This window comes from Notamacropus eugenii, chromosome 4, assembly GCF_028372415.1.
Source record: "Notamacropus eugenii isolate mMacEug1 chromosome 4, mMacEug1.pri_v2, whole genome shotgun sequence".
In the NCBI taxonomy this organism is placed as follows: domain Eukaryota; kingdom Metazoa; phylum Chordata; class Mammalia; order Diprotodontia; family Macropodidae; genus Notamacropus; species Notamacropus eugenii.
This window is the reverse complement of record NC_092875.1, coordinates 179,113,517-179,132,080: the sequence shown is the minus strand read 5'-3', so window position 1 is coordinate 179,132,080 and position 18,564 is coordinate 179,113,517. Positions and strand designations below refer to the sequence as shown.

General features: G+C 35.5%; 1 protein-coding gene across 13 annotated transcripts in view; it reads left to right on the top strand.

The window, feature by feature from the left end:
* Positions 1-17,533, top strand: part of SLC35B3 (solute carrier family 35 member B3) — a 59,968-nt gene extending 42,435 nt beyond the window's left edge. For 5 of the 13 annotated variants that reach the window (XM_072603787.1, XM_072603778.1, XM_072603782.1 and 2 more), the window contains exons 7-10: positions 1,905-1,997; positions 2,424-2,535; positions 13,939-14,008; positions 16,501-17,533. In XM_072603787.1, coding sequence (XP_072459888.1) covers positions 1,905-1,997; positions 2,424-2,535; positions 13,939-14,008; positions 16,501-16,651 — 426 coding nt within the window. In that variant the 3' untranslated portion in view covers positions 16,652-17,533. The other 8 variants (XM_072603779.1, XR_011965898.1, XR_011965899.1 and 5 more) reach the window with 8 other exon arrangements.
* Positions 17,534-18,564: the final 1,031 nt, after the last annotated feature.

Here is an 18,564-nt window from a genome sequence, read left to right as displayed (position 1 = left end):
AAAACTTGACTATTGATTGGATATTGGGGGTGGAGGGGGAAGGATGAGGATGCTATCTAGATTGTAAGCTTAGGTCACTGAAAGGATAGTGTTACTTTCAATAGGAATGGAAGTTAGGAAGATGAGTTGGGGGACAGGCAGAGTAATGAACTGAGTTTTGGACAAGTTGAGTTTAAGATTTCTATGGGATATCTTGCTCAAGATGGCTAAAAGGCAGTTGGAAGTAATAATACTAATAATAGGTAATTAGTACTGATTATGTGACAGGCATTGTGCTAAGCACTTTACAATTATTATCTCATTCCACCTTCACAACAGCTCTAAGAGGTAGGTGCTATAATTACCCACTTTACAGATGAAGAAACTGAGGGAAACAGAGCTGAAGTAAATCATGTAAGTCACACTGCTTATGAACGTCTGAAGCCAGAGCTTGTCTTCCTGACTCCAGGCCCAGTGTCAGATGGCTGCCCACATTCCAGATTCAAGACTGGAAATTAGTGAAAGGTTAGGCTAGCTGGACAAGTAGTCCAGAGTCAGAGTCATCTTGGTAGAGATGATAATTGAAACAGTGGGAACTGATGAGATGACCAAGGGAGTGGTATATAGAGCAAGAAAAGAAGGCCCAGGAAAGAACCTTGGGGACCCGCACTTTTAGCAGATTTAACATGGATAAAGATCCAGCAAAGGAGCAGAGAAAGAGCAATCAGCAAGTATTCTGTTGGACCAGACCAGTAAAACCTTTCTAGTATATGCCTAGCATAGTCCTTTGCACACAATAGGAGCCTAATAAATACTGAATTAAATTTCATAAGTTTGAACCATTAGGAACCATGAATTCTGAACTGTTCTAATCTGTGCTGCTTGTATGACCAAAGCTTGACTGTATATGACTTACAATTATCCTCATCTTAATAGGAGTAGAGATGGAAGTAAAAGAAATAGTAGATGGAATAGTGATTTCCAACAGTGTGACACAACGGAAAGAGCATGGAATTGAGAGTAGGGAGATCTTAGTTTTACTGATTAGGAGTGTGGCCTTGTGCAAACTGCTTAGCCTCTCTTAGCCTTTGTCTCATCAGCTGTAATATGGGGGTAATACAAGGAGTACTGTAGCCCCAAGTTCCCTCCCAGGTCTAAGGTTTTTTTTGCATATATGAATTTCATGTGAGGACATACAGGGCAGGGCAAAGAAGAGATGGGGAAAATAGTATAGGAAAACTGGTGCCAATAAGTATAATTTTGGAATTATGCACAAAAAGCTACTAAATAGTATATGTCCTTTGGCCAAACTTTTATAAACTCTATTCAGAATAAATTGTAGTTCATCATCCTCCTCGCTTAAGATAGGGCATTCTTGGCCAGAAGGAATGAGTAAGCAGCAGCCAGTTGCATAAGAACTGAAATTGTTAGGCAGACAAACCTTGAGCTTTTATATAGGTCGATGGAGGAATAGAGAAGTTTTTGTATGAAGTCTTGCCATGCAGTGCTTGGCTATTTTCTTTTTGTTATGAATATCAGTTTAAAGTGTTTCTAGAAAGATTAACATTGCTATGTATATTTTTCTTTAAATATTGGTATCCTATTCCAAGATGTCATCTTCTAATTCAACAGCTGCTCCCACATATTATTATTAAATACATACAAGAGATTAGGTACTGCAGGGTTTTGTTTTGTTTTTTAATTTGGTCTGTAAGGTTATAAAGAGTTACTATCAACCATCAACATTTTTAGTATGTTAGTCTATGCAGTAACATTGATGCGTTAGCTTCAAAATGTTTTGTGCTGTAGACTTAATTGAATAAATTAATCGAGCCACATATTGAAAGGCCTTAATTTCCTATCTTTGGTTTGATCTTATCACTAGGTAATCTTTTTTTAAATCCACTTTATTTCATCCATTCCAGGTTTTGTATTCCTATTCAATAGGTTTTGTGTACATTTTATTGGGATTGACATGCACTACTGGATTAAGCCCTGCAGTAGCATTTTGTTCAAAGGTAAATGCCAGTTAGTCACTTTTTAAACAAACATCTGCCACTAAATAGTTTTCTGTATACTTTTAAAGTTCCCCTTGTTGGAAAAGACAGCTACTTATGTAATTTGGAAATTCCTTTAATCTAACCTTGCCATGACCTGTGTTAGGACGTCAAAAATTTAGATTGAATGATTCATATTTTAATGTGTTTTGTCCTTACTACAACCTAGCAAATTAATTTTTTTCAATCACTGCCAGAGTTGTAGATTTTTAATTTCATTATAGTTTTTTCATTCTTTAATCAAAATTAAATAAGAATCTTTGCTTGAATGCATTGTTGAACAGCTTATTATTGCTCAAGCAGTTGATTAAAATCTGTATTTTATTTCATATTGTAATACCTCAGGGTTTGTTTTGCATTTTCCTAACAGGTTTTTTGTTGTTGCAGCATCCACTACAGACGTATGGTTATGCATTCCTTTTCTCCCTTACTGGGTATTTTGGAATCTCCTTTGTTCTGGCTTTGATTAAAATTTTTGGTGCACTTCTTGCTGTAACAGGTATGAGTAGCTTATATGCTTGATTTTTTAATATAAGAATTTTAACAGATTTCTAAATGTTATTCTTCAAAAGCTGGAGTAGTATCCACTTTTTAGTAGCACAAAGAAATAACTAATTCCTTTGACCTTTTTTCTTGAGTGATTAATATATGTTGTTGATTCAGCTTTCTAAAGAAAGCTACGTTTGCTCTTTATATAATTCATATGTTTTTAAAATCTTACCATATTTGAAAATAAAACAGGGTGATATTATTTACTAAAATGTCATGTTAAATGGTCAGTGAGAGGCAATATAGCAGATTGGGGAGAGGACCAACTATTGAGTCTGGGAAACTTGAATTCAATTTGTCCTTTCACACATATTAGCTGTGTGAACCTGGGCAAGCTACTTAACCTCTTGGTGCCCCAGCTTCTCTATAACTGTAATCTATAGACTATTGCTCATCTCTATCACCAGAAGGAGATACTACTTCCCAGCTATCCCACCTCCCCAAAACATACATACATATACACCATGTATCATGGAATTTTGTTGATGTATTATCATTTGTGTATTTTAACATTTTAAGATTTAAAGATAATAGAATTATATTTTCAAGCCAGTCAATCCCTTTCTATCATCAAAGTAATTAAAATATCATTGTAATTTACAAACCAATCAATTAAAATTTTCTTCTCCACTCTTATATTGTCATTCTTTTACCTTTATCAAAAAATCAAGTAAAGTCAGATCAAGTCAACAAGCATTCACTGTGTGCTATTCAGTCAGTGAACTAACCTCCAACACTTACTCTGTACCACTGTACTATCTCAAGGAGATCACATTCTAACGTGACAACATGCAATCAAATGTATATAGAAAATATATGCAGAGTAAATTGGAAAAGATCTCAGAGGGAAGGCACTCATATTGAGGGGAACTAAGAAAGGCTTCTTGCAGAAACTGAGACTTGAAGAAGGCCAGGGAAGTCAAGAGGGAAAAAAGAAGAGGAAGAACATCCTAAGCATGGGTAGAGGTGGACAGACAGTGAAAAGGGACAGAATCAGGAGATGGAACAACAAGGAGGCCAGTGTCACTGGAGCATAGAGTATATAGAGAGGAATATGATGATTGGAAAGGACAGAAGAAACTACATTATAAACATCTTTAGAAGCCAAACAGAGGACTCTGTATTTGATCCTAAAGGTAAAAGAGAGGCAGTGGACTGTATTGACTTAAGGGAGGTGATATGATCAGACTTGTGCTTTAAGAAGATCACTTTGGAGGCTGAGTGGAGGAAGGTTGGAATGGGAAGAGACTTGAAACAAGAGAGACCAACCATCAAATAATTGCAATAGTCCAGGCATCAAGTGATGAGGGCTTGTACCAGAGGGTAGCAGTGTCAGAGGAGAGAAGGGGATTTACACAACAGATTATGAAGGTAGAAATGGCAGGGCAACAGATTGGATATGGGGAGTGAGAGACTGAAGAGACAAGGACACCAAGATTTCAAGCCTGTATGACTAGAAGAAAGGAGTGCCTTCAATATTAATAAATAAGTTTGGAAGAGGGGAAGATTTGGGGTGAGACATGCAGTTTGAGATGTCCTGGCTTCCTTTAAGTTCTAAGTAAAATCCCACCTTCTACAGGAAGACTTCCACAACCTGTTTTAATTCTAGAGCCTTCCTCATTTCCTATTTGTCCTGGGTATAGCTTTGTATATATTTGTTTGTATGTTGTCTACTCCGTTAGACTGTATGCTCCTTGAAGGCAGAGACTGTGTCATATCTCCAGTGTTTAGCACAGTGCCTGGCACATAGTAGGCACTTTAATAGATGTGATGTTGGAGATGGTAAGACTGAAAGTCAGGAGAGAGGTTAAGGTTAGATAAATTGATCGGAGAATCATCTCCATACTGATGATAATTGAATTTAATGGGAGTTGAAACTTTATCAATTAATTGGAAAAATGCATACAAATTGAATAATGTCTCAGCAGTGTAGCTCTGGAGCATAGTAGGGACTCTCTCCCTCTCCTTTGTTCATCAACCTTAAAAATATACCTATTGTAAAATTTGTTTATTATTCCAATTTACATTCTTCAGGATTCATTCACTAACTGATATCCCTTCAATAAATAAACATTCCTTAAGTGCCTACTATGTGCTAGGCACTATGCTAAGTGTTTCATTTCCAGTGTACTCATTAGATTATAAGTTTCTTGAGGTTAGGAAATGTATTTATCTCTTTGTATGACCCTAGCCCTGACTTACCCCTTCTATCTATTTCCTCTACTCCTACTCACACACTGCTAGACAAAATTGGAGGAAGCCACTCAATTGTCTTGACTGAGTCCACTGTAAATATATGTTTTCTCATCTCAGTCTAACTGATACCTCACTATGACAAGGTAATCCTTTACTCCCTCCAACTGATTCTCAGTCCTGTTCCCTAGAGTGACTGTTAAAAGCCTTCTACACCACCCTATCCCCTGCGCTCTCTACTGAAGACCTTAACTAACACTTTTCTAAGCCAAGCCATTCTTCACGAGCTTCCCCTTTTCTCTCATTTTTCCATTTCACAGCCCCTTGACTTCATCTTCCATTCTCTTCTCCTCTATCTCTTAAGAAAACATGGCCGTTCTTCCTAAAACCAACTCCACTACTTCATGGGATCATAGTTAGAGGCGGAAGGGATGTTCATGATCATGAAGTCCAGCTTCCTTATTTTATAAGAGATGCAGAAAGCTTGAAGCACCTTTGCCCAGGTCACAGTTAGTAAGTATCTGAGGGGGCACTTGAGGCCAGATCTCATTGACTCCAAGTGACTCATTGCCCTATCTACTTCTCTACTATCCACTACTTGATAATGTCTCATTTGATTCTGTCCTCTCCCCTCTTCTTTAGAAGACTGTGTCCCCCCTAATCATCATCATCCCTCCCCCTTTTTCTCTGTCTTTATTTTCTCCTTGTTCCTTCCTGGCTTCCTGCTAACACACCTTAGTCTTTCTTATCTTAAAAACCTCCCACTAGATACTACTATCCCCTTAAGCTATTTTGCTATCTTCCTTCTCCAGTTTTCAAATTCTGAATAAAAAGTTTGTACCTGTTGCTAATATTCCTAATACTTACTTCTCAGCTCTTTGCAATTTGGCTTCCAACCCTATCACTCAAATAAGATTGCTGTTTCCAGACTTACCAGAGACCATTTAATTGACAGATCTGATAGCCTGTGTTGGGTCTTTATCCTTCTTGATCTTTCTGCAGTATTTGACACATTTGACCATTCTTCTCCTAAGTAGTCCCTCTCCTTTCTATTTTTATTTTTATTTTTTTTTGCTTTTTTTGGTTATCTCTTTATTCTACTACTGCCTCTCTAATTGTACCTTTCTGTCTTCTTTGCTACATTATGGTGGATAATTATGGTTATATAGTCTTCCCTCCACATTTGCAGGGTTAGGGGCACTAGACTCTCACAAATGTGAAAAACTGCAAATAGCTCTAGGTTCCATACCAAAACTCTGTGAGATAGATTAGTATCTTTCACACTATACAGTCTTCATGGCAGCCCCTGAAACTGCAACAACTGCTTCACAGGTTTCCTTCTCCTACTAAAAGCACAAGATAACATAGGAAAACTGGCAAGAGAAAATCACTGTGGGAGAAAATCATGTGACAGAGCCTAGATGGTAGAGTTCCAACAATGAAAAATATGCTCCAGTGGCTTCCTGTTACCTCAAGGATTAAATGTAAATTCTTTTCTTTGGCAGTTAAAGCCCTTCATAGTCTGGCTATGCTTTACCAGCCTTCTTACACATTTTGCCCTTTGATAAACTCTTAGGTCCAACGAAACTTTTTTACCTATCACACTCCTTCCCTTGTTTCTATGACTTTGTGCTGACTCATTGACACCTGAGAACATACTGCCTCCTCATCACCATGTCTCAAAATCCTTACCTTACCTTTGAACTCAACATGCAATTAAAACAATTTTAGCTTGACCTATTGAAACAAGTTCTTGACATGAAAAATGGATGGAGGTAAAGACATAACAGTATTTAAATAATGACATTGTGAAGTTTAAAATAAATCAGTTGCCATAACAATGAGACCAAAAAAGTCTAGAGATTTATTAGTTGATAATCATTTCACTTTGCTATAGCACCTGAGTATAACCCTGGTATAAAATATATTCTCATTTATAAAATTGTACAGAGCCTGGTGAGAGATTATGGGTTGTATCACCCTATAGAGGGTGGAGAAGCAGGTTAAGGAAACCTGGACTAGAGATCTAACTAAATAAAATCATCCTGAAGGCATTTAAGAGTGAAAGTGGAAAGAAGATGACAACAAGTGAAAGATGGAAAAGATCTGCAGACGAACTCTTTTTCTCATCAAGGGCAGCAAGACCATCATGTTTTTAACCCTTGACATCATTGTTTCATATCCCTTAATCAGTATACGCAGTAACAGAAATAAATAATAGGATCATAGCTCCAGAGCTGGGAGGAATCTCAAGGTCATAGAGGCTAAACCTTTCATTTAAAGATGAGGGAACTGAGGCCCAAGAAGGCTAAGTTACTTATCTGAGGCCATATAGGTATTAAATATCAGGTATCAGCAAATACTGGATGTGAGTAATGATAGGCAGGATTTGAATACAGGCTCTCTGATTCCAGATCTAGCATTTTTTCCACTGTACCACACTACACTGGAAAAAATTACAACAAAGGTGGGAAGAGCAGCTAGGTGGTATCAGATAGACAAAGTGGTTTGTCTTGAGGTTGACGCATCTTTGAGAGTTTGGGGGAATTAATTCTCAAAGTATCTGGAAGAGATTAAGAATAAGATACTAGTACTTAGCACAGTGCCTGGCACATAGTATACACTTAGTAAGTGCTTGTAATTGCCTAAACTTGATTTTATGCATGAGTGGAAAATCTCCACACACACACACACGCACACACACACACACACACACACACACCAAAGTGTTAGAGAGAACAACAGTAACTAATGACCCATATTCCTTATCTCCTATATATGTGTGTGTGTAGTTGTTATGAAAATGATAAATGTATAATCTCTACATATATCAAGATGCACCCTTGATGAGAAATAGAAACAGACTTTATTGAGTGATATTCCATAAACCATGTCTTTTTCATGGCAGAGTTGACTGAAAGAACTATAGAATAAAAGATCTTATGGTACTTCTATGTAGATTACAAAAAAGTGTAATTTGGTAGCACAAGTAGTCACCTTAAAGGCTTTCCTCCTACAGGTTCATATGCATATGTCAAAATCATATTATTTCCTGAAAGTAACAACTAAAGTAATCTTGTTCATAGTCTGTAATCAATTTTATCATGCAAGATATAAAACAGGAAATTTATGCTTGTGAAAGTTGTTAACCATTTTCTTAAAGGAGATATAATGCAAAGTCCAAATTGAAGAGGGATTCCCATAGATAGTGATGTCTCCCAGATGTTCCTATTTGTTGATGATAATATGATGATTACATCAAAGCCTAGAACAGTTCAAAGCTTTCTCGGTGATATCCAATTTGGCCTAACTATTCACATCAGAAAAACCAAGTAATTTAAGAATGCCTATTGTCTTCTCTGATATTCAGTTAAATGAAAAATGGTCATTCTTGTCCAGTATTATATACATATGTGTGTATAAATCAGGCTCAGCATTGTCTATAAGGAGGAATGGGCTGGATTACCTTTGAGAAATTGTGAAAGTTTACGCTGAGCTGCTCCCTGAAATAAAGGCCCATTTTTTTTTTTTTTACATATCAACATCCTTCTAGTGATATTGTATTGCTGCACATCATTGAACACTATAGTTCTAATGAATTCAAATTAAGGCTTATTGCAAGGGACAATAGAAAAATGCAGTTTTGTATATGAACAGATATCAATACTCTAAACAAAGAATTATGAAGGACAACTAGAATAGAGGATGCCATCAAAGAGATGTATGATCAAATAAAAGATAGGCCAAACATGTAGGAACAGGGCATATTATATAGTCTCCTACTTTTTCATGATGTCAGAGAACCAAAGAAGACCACAACTAGCATGTTGGATGGACTTCCAGTAATAAACTTAGGGGATGACATGGGTAAGAGTTGTACAGGATGGGCAGTCATGGATTACTTGCTGTGTGTCTGGTTAAAAGAAACATCCACATAGATGAGATCATAGACCTCTTTGAGTATTTGATTATTTTTTCAAAATAAATAAATAAGAAACTATTAATTTATTTTCCTTATCCATGTTTGTGGCAATCATGAAAGATGCATGTGTATGTATGTATACCTACATATAGTTGTGTATATATATATATATATATATACATACATATATATGTGTGTGTGTCTACACAATATACATATGTATATGGAAAATAATACAAATGTGAATGTGCATATTTGTACAAATATCCACTTATACATTCATATATACATACACAAATACAGCAAAAAGACCTACTTAACAATAATAAAAAGAAGTAAGAAAAATTAGTCTTTCATTAGTTTATTTCTGTAAGTTATTTTCAGTTCAGCTCAGTAAAGTAATATTTAATCAAGCTTAAAAAATTACATTTCACATATGAAAATTTTAAGGTTTACCTTTATATGAAACTTTTCTTATGGGTTTTCTCTCTCTGATCTTAAATATTTATTCAGTCCTTTAAAAATACAGAAATTAGAAGATGTTTATTTATTGTGCTATGAAACAATATTCCCTTGTTTCTTATTCATTCACCTATTGAGTGTGGGGACTGGTGAAAATGTTTAATGGAAATTGTATTTCTATTAGGAAAGTAAGAACTTATCAAACCTAATTGGAAAAAAAGAACAAAAGGCATTTAACTTAGGAAATAGTTATAAATATTTTAATTAATAACTGATTTAGTGAAAGAGTAGAAGTAATACTAATTAAAAAAACTGAAGTAATTTAAGTGTTTTTAAATTATTCATCTGTAAACTCAATTTTCTAATTAAAACTATGCTTTTTTATTTTGCTTTTTCCATATAATGGAAAAAATCTTTTTCTAATATACATAAATTCAGACAGTGTTACAAAACATTACTTAACCTTAAAATAAGTAATTATTGGGTGCATACCATGAATAAGCAAGGAATGTTCTGCAATTAGAATTTTTTACATGGAATTATCATAAAAATTTTAGGGTACAAAATGTTGCTGAGAAATGTCTATAGTTAAATAATTTGCCACTCTACTTAAAATTCATAGGGAATATTTTATTTGCTTTTAAAACTTTTGAATATGTATTTGCCTACATTGTTAAATACCAGTTTGTCATTCTTTTCAGCAAACTTTTATAAAGTACCTACCATATGCAGAGGAGGAAGCTAGGAGTTGGGGAAGATACAAAGTTTAGAAAAAATAGAATCTCTGCCCTCTTGGGACCCAAAAACTAATAGAGGTACACAAATTTCTATAACATATAACAGCAAAACTTAGCATTAAGTGGCCAATAATTGATTATAAATATATTAAAAAGGCACAAGCAAGTGCTATGTGAGCAAAGTAGAAAAGGTCTTTACCTACTTTGGAAATTTTATAAGACTTCCTAGAAGGAGTAGCATTTTTGTTAAAGGACTGAAGTGTAGATCAATTCAACATGAACAAACATCAGGACAGAAACCAGCTGGACATCTTACATAAAAACTGGAGAATAATCAGTGTAGAGCCCAGAGTATATGGAGAGGAGTTAATTAAGGTTAGAAAAGTAGGAAGGTCCTGGATTGTAAACATCCCTAAAAACCAAACAAAGGAGTGTGTCTGTGTCTGTGTCTGTGTCTGTGTATACATGTGGCATGTATTAAGGAGGTATTTGAAAATTTTTGAGCAAGAGGAAAGCATGTAAAAAGTATGATTGTCATTATAGGATGCTTCCCTAGAGGGAAGCAAGTAGAGTAGAAGAGGAACATACGTCAGGGAGGTGGCTGTTGAAATAACCCAGGTAGATAATAATGAGGTCCTGTGTTATTGTAGTGTACCAGCAACAGAGAATCGGGCATAGGAGTAAAAGATACTGCAGCAGCAAAAATCAAAGAACTTGGTCACTATTATGGCATGAATGGTGGAGGGAAAAGAAGGTAATATCAATATTTCAAACATGAGAGCATGGTTGACAATGGTACCACTAAAGAAATATTCACATCAGATAAGGACAGATTTGGGAGGAGAGCTATTTTAAGTTAAACTTAAGCCATGTTGAATTTGAGGTTCCAGTAAGCCAAGTCAGTGATGTTCTGTAAGCATTAGAAATGTGAGTCTGGATTTGGCTGTTGGGAGAGAAATAAAGGCTAACTTTGGGTTTTTTGAGTCATTTGCTTAAAGGTATTAATTGAAGCTTAGTGAAGTATCATTGTGGTTCAGTAGAAAGAACACTGAACTTGGAGTCCAAGAATCTAGGTTGAAATCTTTCCTTCACTATTCACTTCCATTGTGACCTTTCAAAATTTAAATAACTGCCTGGGACCTCAGTTTCCCCAACTGTAAAACTGGAGAATGAGTGGGAAAGGGATTGGATTAGACAATTTCTGAAGGTCTTTCCACCTTTCCAGATCTAAACCTGTGTTCCCTATGAATGAAATTACCAAGAGTGTTGAGTGAGGAGAGAAGAGACTCGAGAATGAACCCTGTTAAAAAATGTATGTGGGAAACAAGTTCCCACATTAGCAATGCTACCCCCTCCCAGCCCTGCTTACAAAAAATGCTTCATTTTGTACTCAAGACTAACATGGAAGTAGAAAGTATGTTCTACCATGAGTCCTCTAGAATTGTGGTAGGTTATTATATTAATCAGAGTTCCTAAGTCTTATAAAAGTGGTTTGTCTTTATAGTGTTATAATTATCATATAAATTGTTTTCCCGGTTCTGCTCACTTCACTTTGGATGTTTCTTATTATATTATATTCATAGACCACAATATGTTCAACCCATCAGTGGACACTTAATTTAATTAAAATTATATTTAATTCATACAAGTCTTTGCAGGTTTCTCTGAATCTATGCTCTCATTATTTCTTATAGTACAATAGTGTCCCATTCATTAATATACTGTAACTTCTTCAGCCATTCCCCAGTTAATGGGGCACCCCCTCAATTTCCAATAATTTGCTACTAGGAAAAGAGATGCTATAAATATTTTTGTACATGTACATTCTTTCTCACTTGGATTTGATGAAAAATTTGTCTGGATTTCCTGACAAAATGGCTATCTGAAATGGTAAACCATGCACTTCCCACATACCTACTACAGCTAAATTCCAAAGTTCACACTACACCAAATAATGATCAAGAAATCCAGTAAGAAACTACAGTGACTTCTACCCTAGAACCTCACAAAAAGTTAGCCAGAAGCCTACAGGCAATAGGAAAAACAGTCCCTCCAGTAAAACCAACATGAGGATGAACAGAGATGGAACACGTAGAATTTGCAAAGCTCTGTGTTCAGTCAGCAAGAGCAGAGGGCTCCTCTGGGAACCAGCCACCAGGCTGGTCAGAAAGCCTCAGAGTTCTCTAAAGAGGCCCCTGAAAAGCTAGTACTTCAAGCTTCAAAGATCCAGGGTGGACTGGGTCCTAGAAGGTGGAAGTTAAGGCTAGAACCCAGAGTAAGAACCATCAAATCTCACCACCCCGGCAAAAAGGGTCAGGTCTGGGCAGGGTACAGTGCCCAATCTCAGAACTATGAAAGGAGACATGAGTAGAACAAGGAAAATGCAACCAAAATGTAAAAAAGAAATTCTTTCAAATTTAGAGTTCCCCCCAAATGGACAAGTAATTCCATACAACTGCAGATTCAAAGGTTTAAAAATTAAGTGGATTTCTCCACAAAGACTACATGAGTGCCAGAAAGAAAAAAAATAGGAAGATATTTAAAAAATGAAATAAAATCTTTAAATTTTTGGAGGAAAGAATTGAAGGACGATAAGTTAGCTTAAAAAAGAAAATGGTAAACTGTATCCAAGAAATGGAATAACTGAAAAATAGAATAGAACAAAGGACAATCAGTGAGTCCATGTTTCAGCAGTGAATATTAGAACAAAGCCAAAAGGTTGAAAAATTAGGAAAAATAGATGTTTAAGTTATCTGATAACAAAAACAAGTGATAAATCAAAGAGATAATTTTTAAGTCATTGGACTCCCAGAAAAGCTTAACTTCTAAAAGCCCAAACTCTGTATTTTAATAAATCATGAATGAAAAATAATGCCCAAATCAGTAGATGTGGCAAGAAAGCAAATAAAGTTAGAAAGAGTAAAATGAACCCCCAAAGTACAAGTCCAATAAATATCATAATCCAAAATCAGGATCACAAAAAAACCTGGCAGCTTCTACAATAAATAAAGGGGATTTCAGTTATGTTGATAATGACCTTGTCTAACCACAAAGAGGGCTGCTCCTTGGCAGGGCTTTAAAAAAAAATGTTGCTTTTTAATGTCACTTCCCAGTCTGCCCTGTCTTCTGCCTTTTTTGTTACGCAACTTTAACAAAGTAAAGCAAAACAAACACATTGTCTATGTCTCACTTCGTAGTCCTCATTACAGAGTAGATCTCACCACCTTTTCCTGTCTGCTGAGAGCAGGTAGACTAAAAATTGGTCTCTACATTGACCAGAAATTAGAAGAAAAAAAAATCTCTCATTTTCCTTTACATTATTACAATTATATAAATTGTTCTGTTGGCTTTGCCTGCCTCCTCCTGTGTCAGTTCATGCATGAAAGGATTCCTAAGTTTCTCTGAATTCTTCATAATGAATTTTTCTTATTGCATTACATTCATGGACCACAGTATATTCACTCCATCATTGATCTCTTTATTGTCACTATTATTGTATGGTTACAATTAATCTGTTGTTACAATTAATTCTCTTGGCTAAACTTCTGAAAGAAATTATCATGATGTCATTTCTGTTGTCCATTTCCTGTTTTTAAAATTTCCATTTCCTTCTTTAATTCATAGTAAGTCATATCAGAGTTAACTTCACATCTTTCTCCCCTATTTTTCTTTTCTTTTTACTGTTAGTTCTGAATCACTGTTCTGATTATATACAGATAGCTGACTTAGAGATAACTTCCACATCAATGATATAATTCCTTTCCTACCTGTTAAAAGATAATCTGTTTTAAGAAATATCATGTAGAAGTAAATAAATTACATTTTAGAATGTTTATAATCATTTAATTGTTTTAGAGCAAATATTCAAAGGTCATATAGAAGAAAACAATCTATATTTATCATTCAATGGAGACCTTGTTAGATACTTCTGTATATCAAGTTTCTGTTTTGTATTCTTATAACAGTTTCAGTGAAAGTTGTGTAAGACATTGGCAAGAAAGTGGGCGCATATTAAACTAATCTTTTGTTTTTCCTCTAGTAACAACAGGAAGAAAAGCAATGACCATTGTGCTTTCCTTTATATTCTTTGCAAAGCCATTCACATTTCAGTAAGTACTTTTGTCTTCTATGGTTTTCTCAGCTTCTTTATAGTATAATATAAATTTTCTCCTAAATAACATTAACTCTTTTGTACTTTTTCTCAATTTCTTTGGTGTCTTAATTTTAATAGTGTTTTATTATGCTTTGGAAAGTATTTTCTAATGAACTCTTTTTCTTGAACCTCTTATGTCGAGATATCTCTTTACCACTCAATTCACTTTTTGTATTAAATGGGTTCTATTGAAAGTAGTGAGCATAACTCGAAATCCTGAATGCTAGTAATGTATGCTATATATATTACTAGGAATAAGTGCTTGTTTTCTAAAGCAAGAATTCAGGATTTTTCTTCCTAGTGCAGGGAAATTATGTAGAAGTGCCTAAAAGATTGACTTGGTAGTAGATTTCTGTTATATAGAATACATGCTCATCTTTCATTTGAGTCACTTTTTAATACTTCATCATGGTGTGGCAGCAGTCCTGAGATTTTGAAGGCTGAGCCAGCAGAGGAATGCTCTGGCACTTCTTACTAAATCTGTTATGTGAAACCCAGCCAAGATAAGTTCATCCCCAGGCTGGTCTCAAGAAGTGTCTTGTACAGACATTGCAACTTGTCAGTGTAGGAAGTATCTATATCAGTGATACCAGTGATCCTTGATCCCACTTGGAATCAGCATTGTCTTAAACCTACTCATAGAAGCAGAAGCTGCAACTTGAAACTCCTAGACATCATAGTCATTTGAATTTTAAATCTGTTTCAGTTCCTTTAGAATGAATTACCATCATTTTACATATGAGGAAACAGGCCAACAGGATTAAGTGACTTGCCCAGCGTCACACAGCTAGTAAGTGTCAGAAGCCAGATTTGAACTCAGGAGGATGAATCTTCTTCACTACAGGCCCAGCACCCTATCCACTGCATCATTTAGCTGCCTTCATACATATTTCTATCTATGCAGAAATACAAATTTTCTTATACTTCGGTTGTCAGTTAACACAAACACAGACCTGTTGAGCAAAATAGCTATAGCATACAATGTGTTTGGAAATTTCCCTGGTTTCTCTTTGTTTCCTAAAGATACCTTCTTTCATGTCTTTTAACGTCCTATCTAGTAGTTTCTTAGATTCTCTAAGTGAGGGCTTCTTAAACTTTTTCCACTCCTGACCCCTTTCCTGCATTTGGGTAGCATTGGTTGGCATTGAGTGACCTGAGAGCATGCACTGATCAGAAACACCTCAGATCGATTTTTAATTACTTTTTGATCATTGTGCATTCAGAAACCTTTTACTGTTACCACATTTTTTTGTTTCAACCCACAGTTCAAGAAGCTCTGCTTTAAGTGACCTGTGACCAATTTCTAAGTTCTGAGGCCATGCACATCCTTTGATTATGTTTTCCAGACCTCCTGGAAAGTTTGGGTTTTGAACTTCAAACCATTGTTCTGAAAAGTTCAAAATTAAATGTTGCACTAAAAACAAAGAATGGCTTTTCTCTGTAGATGAGAGAAAAGATGCAGTACAATAGAGATCTCAGTAAGTGAAGTCACAATTTTAGAACTGAAGTTAGAGGAACCTGAACACTAGAAGAAGCTAGGACACTAGAAGAACCAGACAAATTAATTCAGACACGAAAAAATTATAATTTTGCTTTGAAATACAAAATAGTTCATCTGCTATCTCCATTTTCTTTGCTTTATGAATAAAAAAATGTACTACATGAGTTGAAACCATTTAATCTTTGAGGTATTCTTAAATTCGAGTCCTGGTTGTAACACCAATGTGTTACCCACAGCAATTGCTATTTATATGCAGGCATATTTCCAGGGTAAATTCACAAAATATAAACTCTTCCTTAAAGACAAAACCAAAATATTTGTTCAGATACCAGAAAGCCAGTTCCACCGTGGTAATAAGGAAGTTTGTACATATTACCAATACAAGGAGCACCAACATCCCCAAGCCTTCCCTCTGTTAGACCTCCCCACAAACAAACTCCCTTAAGCAAAATTCCATCCTTTCTTAATCATGCTAGCTGCTCTGCCTGAACTCTGCCTCACTCTCTCTTCCTACTCTACCCATTTGGCAAGCTCTTCCCACCATGGGCTCCATCTGACTCAAGCTGTGGGCTGGGCCAGCGCTCAAAGCAGGTCACATAGGCCTAATAAGAAGCAGGGATGATCTTCAAATTCCTTTACCATTGCTCTGGTACAAGCCCAACCCCTCAATTTACATAAAAAGACACCAAGGCCCAGGTTGGCAAGTGACTTACCAAAAGTCACAAAGCTTCTAAAGTTGAGGGGCTTAGATGCCTTTTCTTTTTCCAATCCCTTGAAGTTACTTTATAATAAAAGTAATACCAAATATATAATGATAATATCAAATAATATAGTAATTTAGTAAACTTCTGTCTTTGAAAGTAATTATTATGTGTGCGTAGCCAAGTTCCTTTGTTTACAATGAATTGTTACATTGATGTTCTTGTACTCTTTTTGTTCCCTCTTAGGTATGTGTGGTCTGGTTTATTAGTTGTACTTGGTATATTTCTAAATGTTTACAGCAAAAATATGGACAAAATCAAGCTCCCATCATTATCTAACCTACTAAATAAAAAATTGGATGACAGAAAGACAAGGACGTTGGCACAAACAGTGTAGGCAGTAATTTACACTGTCTGAATGGAACTTTTTTATGGAACAATTATCAATTCACTTTCCAAAGGGATCTTTATAAAAACCAAAGGAGTAGGAGGCAAGCTGCATATTGTGGCTTAAATATGAACATTTTTATATGAAATCAACCTTCTCTTCAGAGCACTTGAACTCACTTTACTTTTGAAACATTCAACAAAGCCAGTGTGTAGCACATAATGAGAATGAAATATCAAGATGAAGGACCGAAGTACTTGGCAGCTTATTGAGAATTTCTACTGGAAATTGGAAATAGGACATTGCAAGACCATGACCAGTTTGGATATCATATTCATGTCATATCTAAAATACCATTGATACGGAATTTGTAGATTGTCTTGTCTTTATTGTTTGGTTGTTTTATTGTTTGGTTGTTTGGTTTGAGTTATTAAAACTAGTTTTTTTCTATTGTTATGATAACTGGTGACCAAATTTATACCTTAAAGTCTTAGGAGAATGATTATTTTAAATAAAATATATTTAATGATTTGTAATGTCTTAATATAATTATGTATTAAAGTTGAAAATGGAAATTAGATTGTCTTTAATGAAACAAAAAATTGGGGGATTTTTCTCTCACTTATAACTTAAAACTCTATTTTCCAATGACAGCATGCCTTTTAATTACTCTGTGAAATGTGCCTAGGATATACATAAGAGTTACCTTTATGCAACAGTTAAATGCATATCAATGGAAGGAATTGTTTTTGCCCACGAGGACAGTTATGAATAATTAAACTATCCCAGAAGGGCTCATTCACTGAACTAAAGTAGAAAAATGATTATAGTTTGCTTTTCTCACAAAATGTGAGTCAGCTTTGAAACAATAAAAGATACAGTGAAGTTAAAGTAGTTGAAAGTTTGGTTTATTTTTCATGTATTAAAAATAATGTACAGGCTTTTACATAGAAGAAAAAGATTTTTCTGGGCTATTTAATGTGCAGTGACCTCCACTAAAATGCTATTTTAATGTGTCATTAAAATAGGGGTGTAACTTTGGGATGACCCTGAGTTTTTGAAGGCAATGCCAGCAGGGTACAAACTCTGTTAGGTCCAAAAAGGGGGAAGGGCTATGCCCATGGGCCAGGTGCCAGCCTCACTATGTTTGGAGTGTCACATCATTTTGGTGGGGGCAAGGGTAAAGATTTGCCACCCCAAGTCATAAAGAACTTATACCAAAGTGTAAATGGAATCATTCATATTTTATAATATTAAAGTATTGGTGAAAAGACGTAGGGAACTGTGTCCACCAACAGATCACAGCCTTTCTTAATAGGTAAGTTCATAGTATTACAGAGTCACAGCTGGAAGATCACAAAGTGTAACTCTCTCCTTTTTCAAATGAGGAACTAAGGCTGAACAGGAATAAGTATCTTGTCCAAGGTCACATAAATAGTATCAGAAGTGGGATGTGAACCCAGGTTGTTTTATTACAAAGCCAGTCATATAGAGAGATATTGAAACATATAGCAGGAGAATTGCTTGAGGGAACACAGACCATAAGTGGCATCAGCAGCCAGGAATGAAACTTGAGTAGGTGTTCTTAGCTCCAAGCCCAGGTATTCTATCCATTAAAGTAGAAGTTGAAATAATATACCTCTTACAATTTGCTTATATTTAGAGTAATCTGACTTTTTAGCCATTCACTTGTAATTATACTAACAGCTTTTCAAATGTCTGATATGTGACCAAACCTGATTTCCCAATACAAATAATATTGATCAAATCAATTCTGTTCCGCTAGATTATTTCCCATAGGTTTCTTAGATGTCACTCCATACATATTTATTAAGCGCCTTCCATATGCCAAGTACTGTGCTAAGCAGGGGGGATACAAAAATAAAAGGGCAGAGAACATCCCGTGCTCCCAAAGAGTTCAC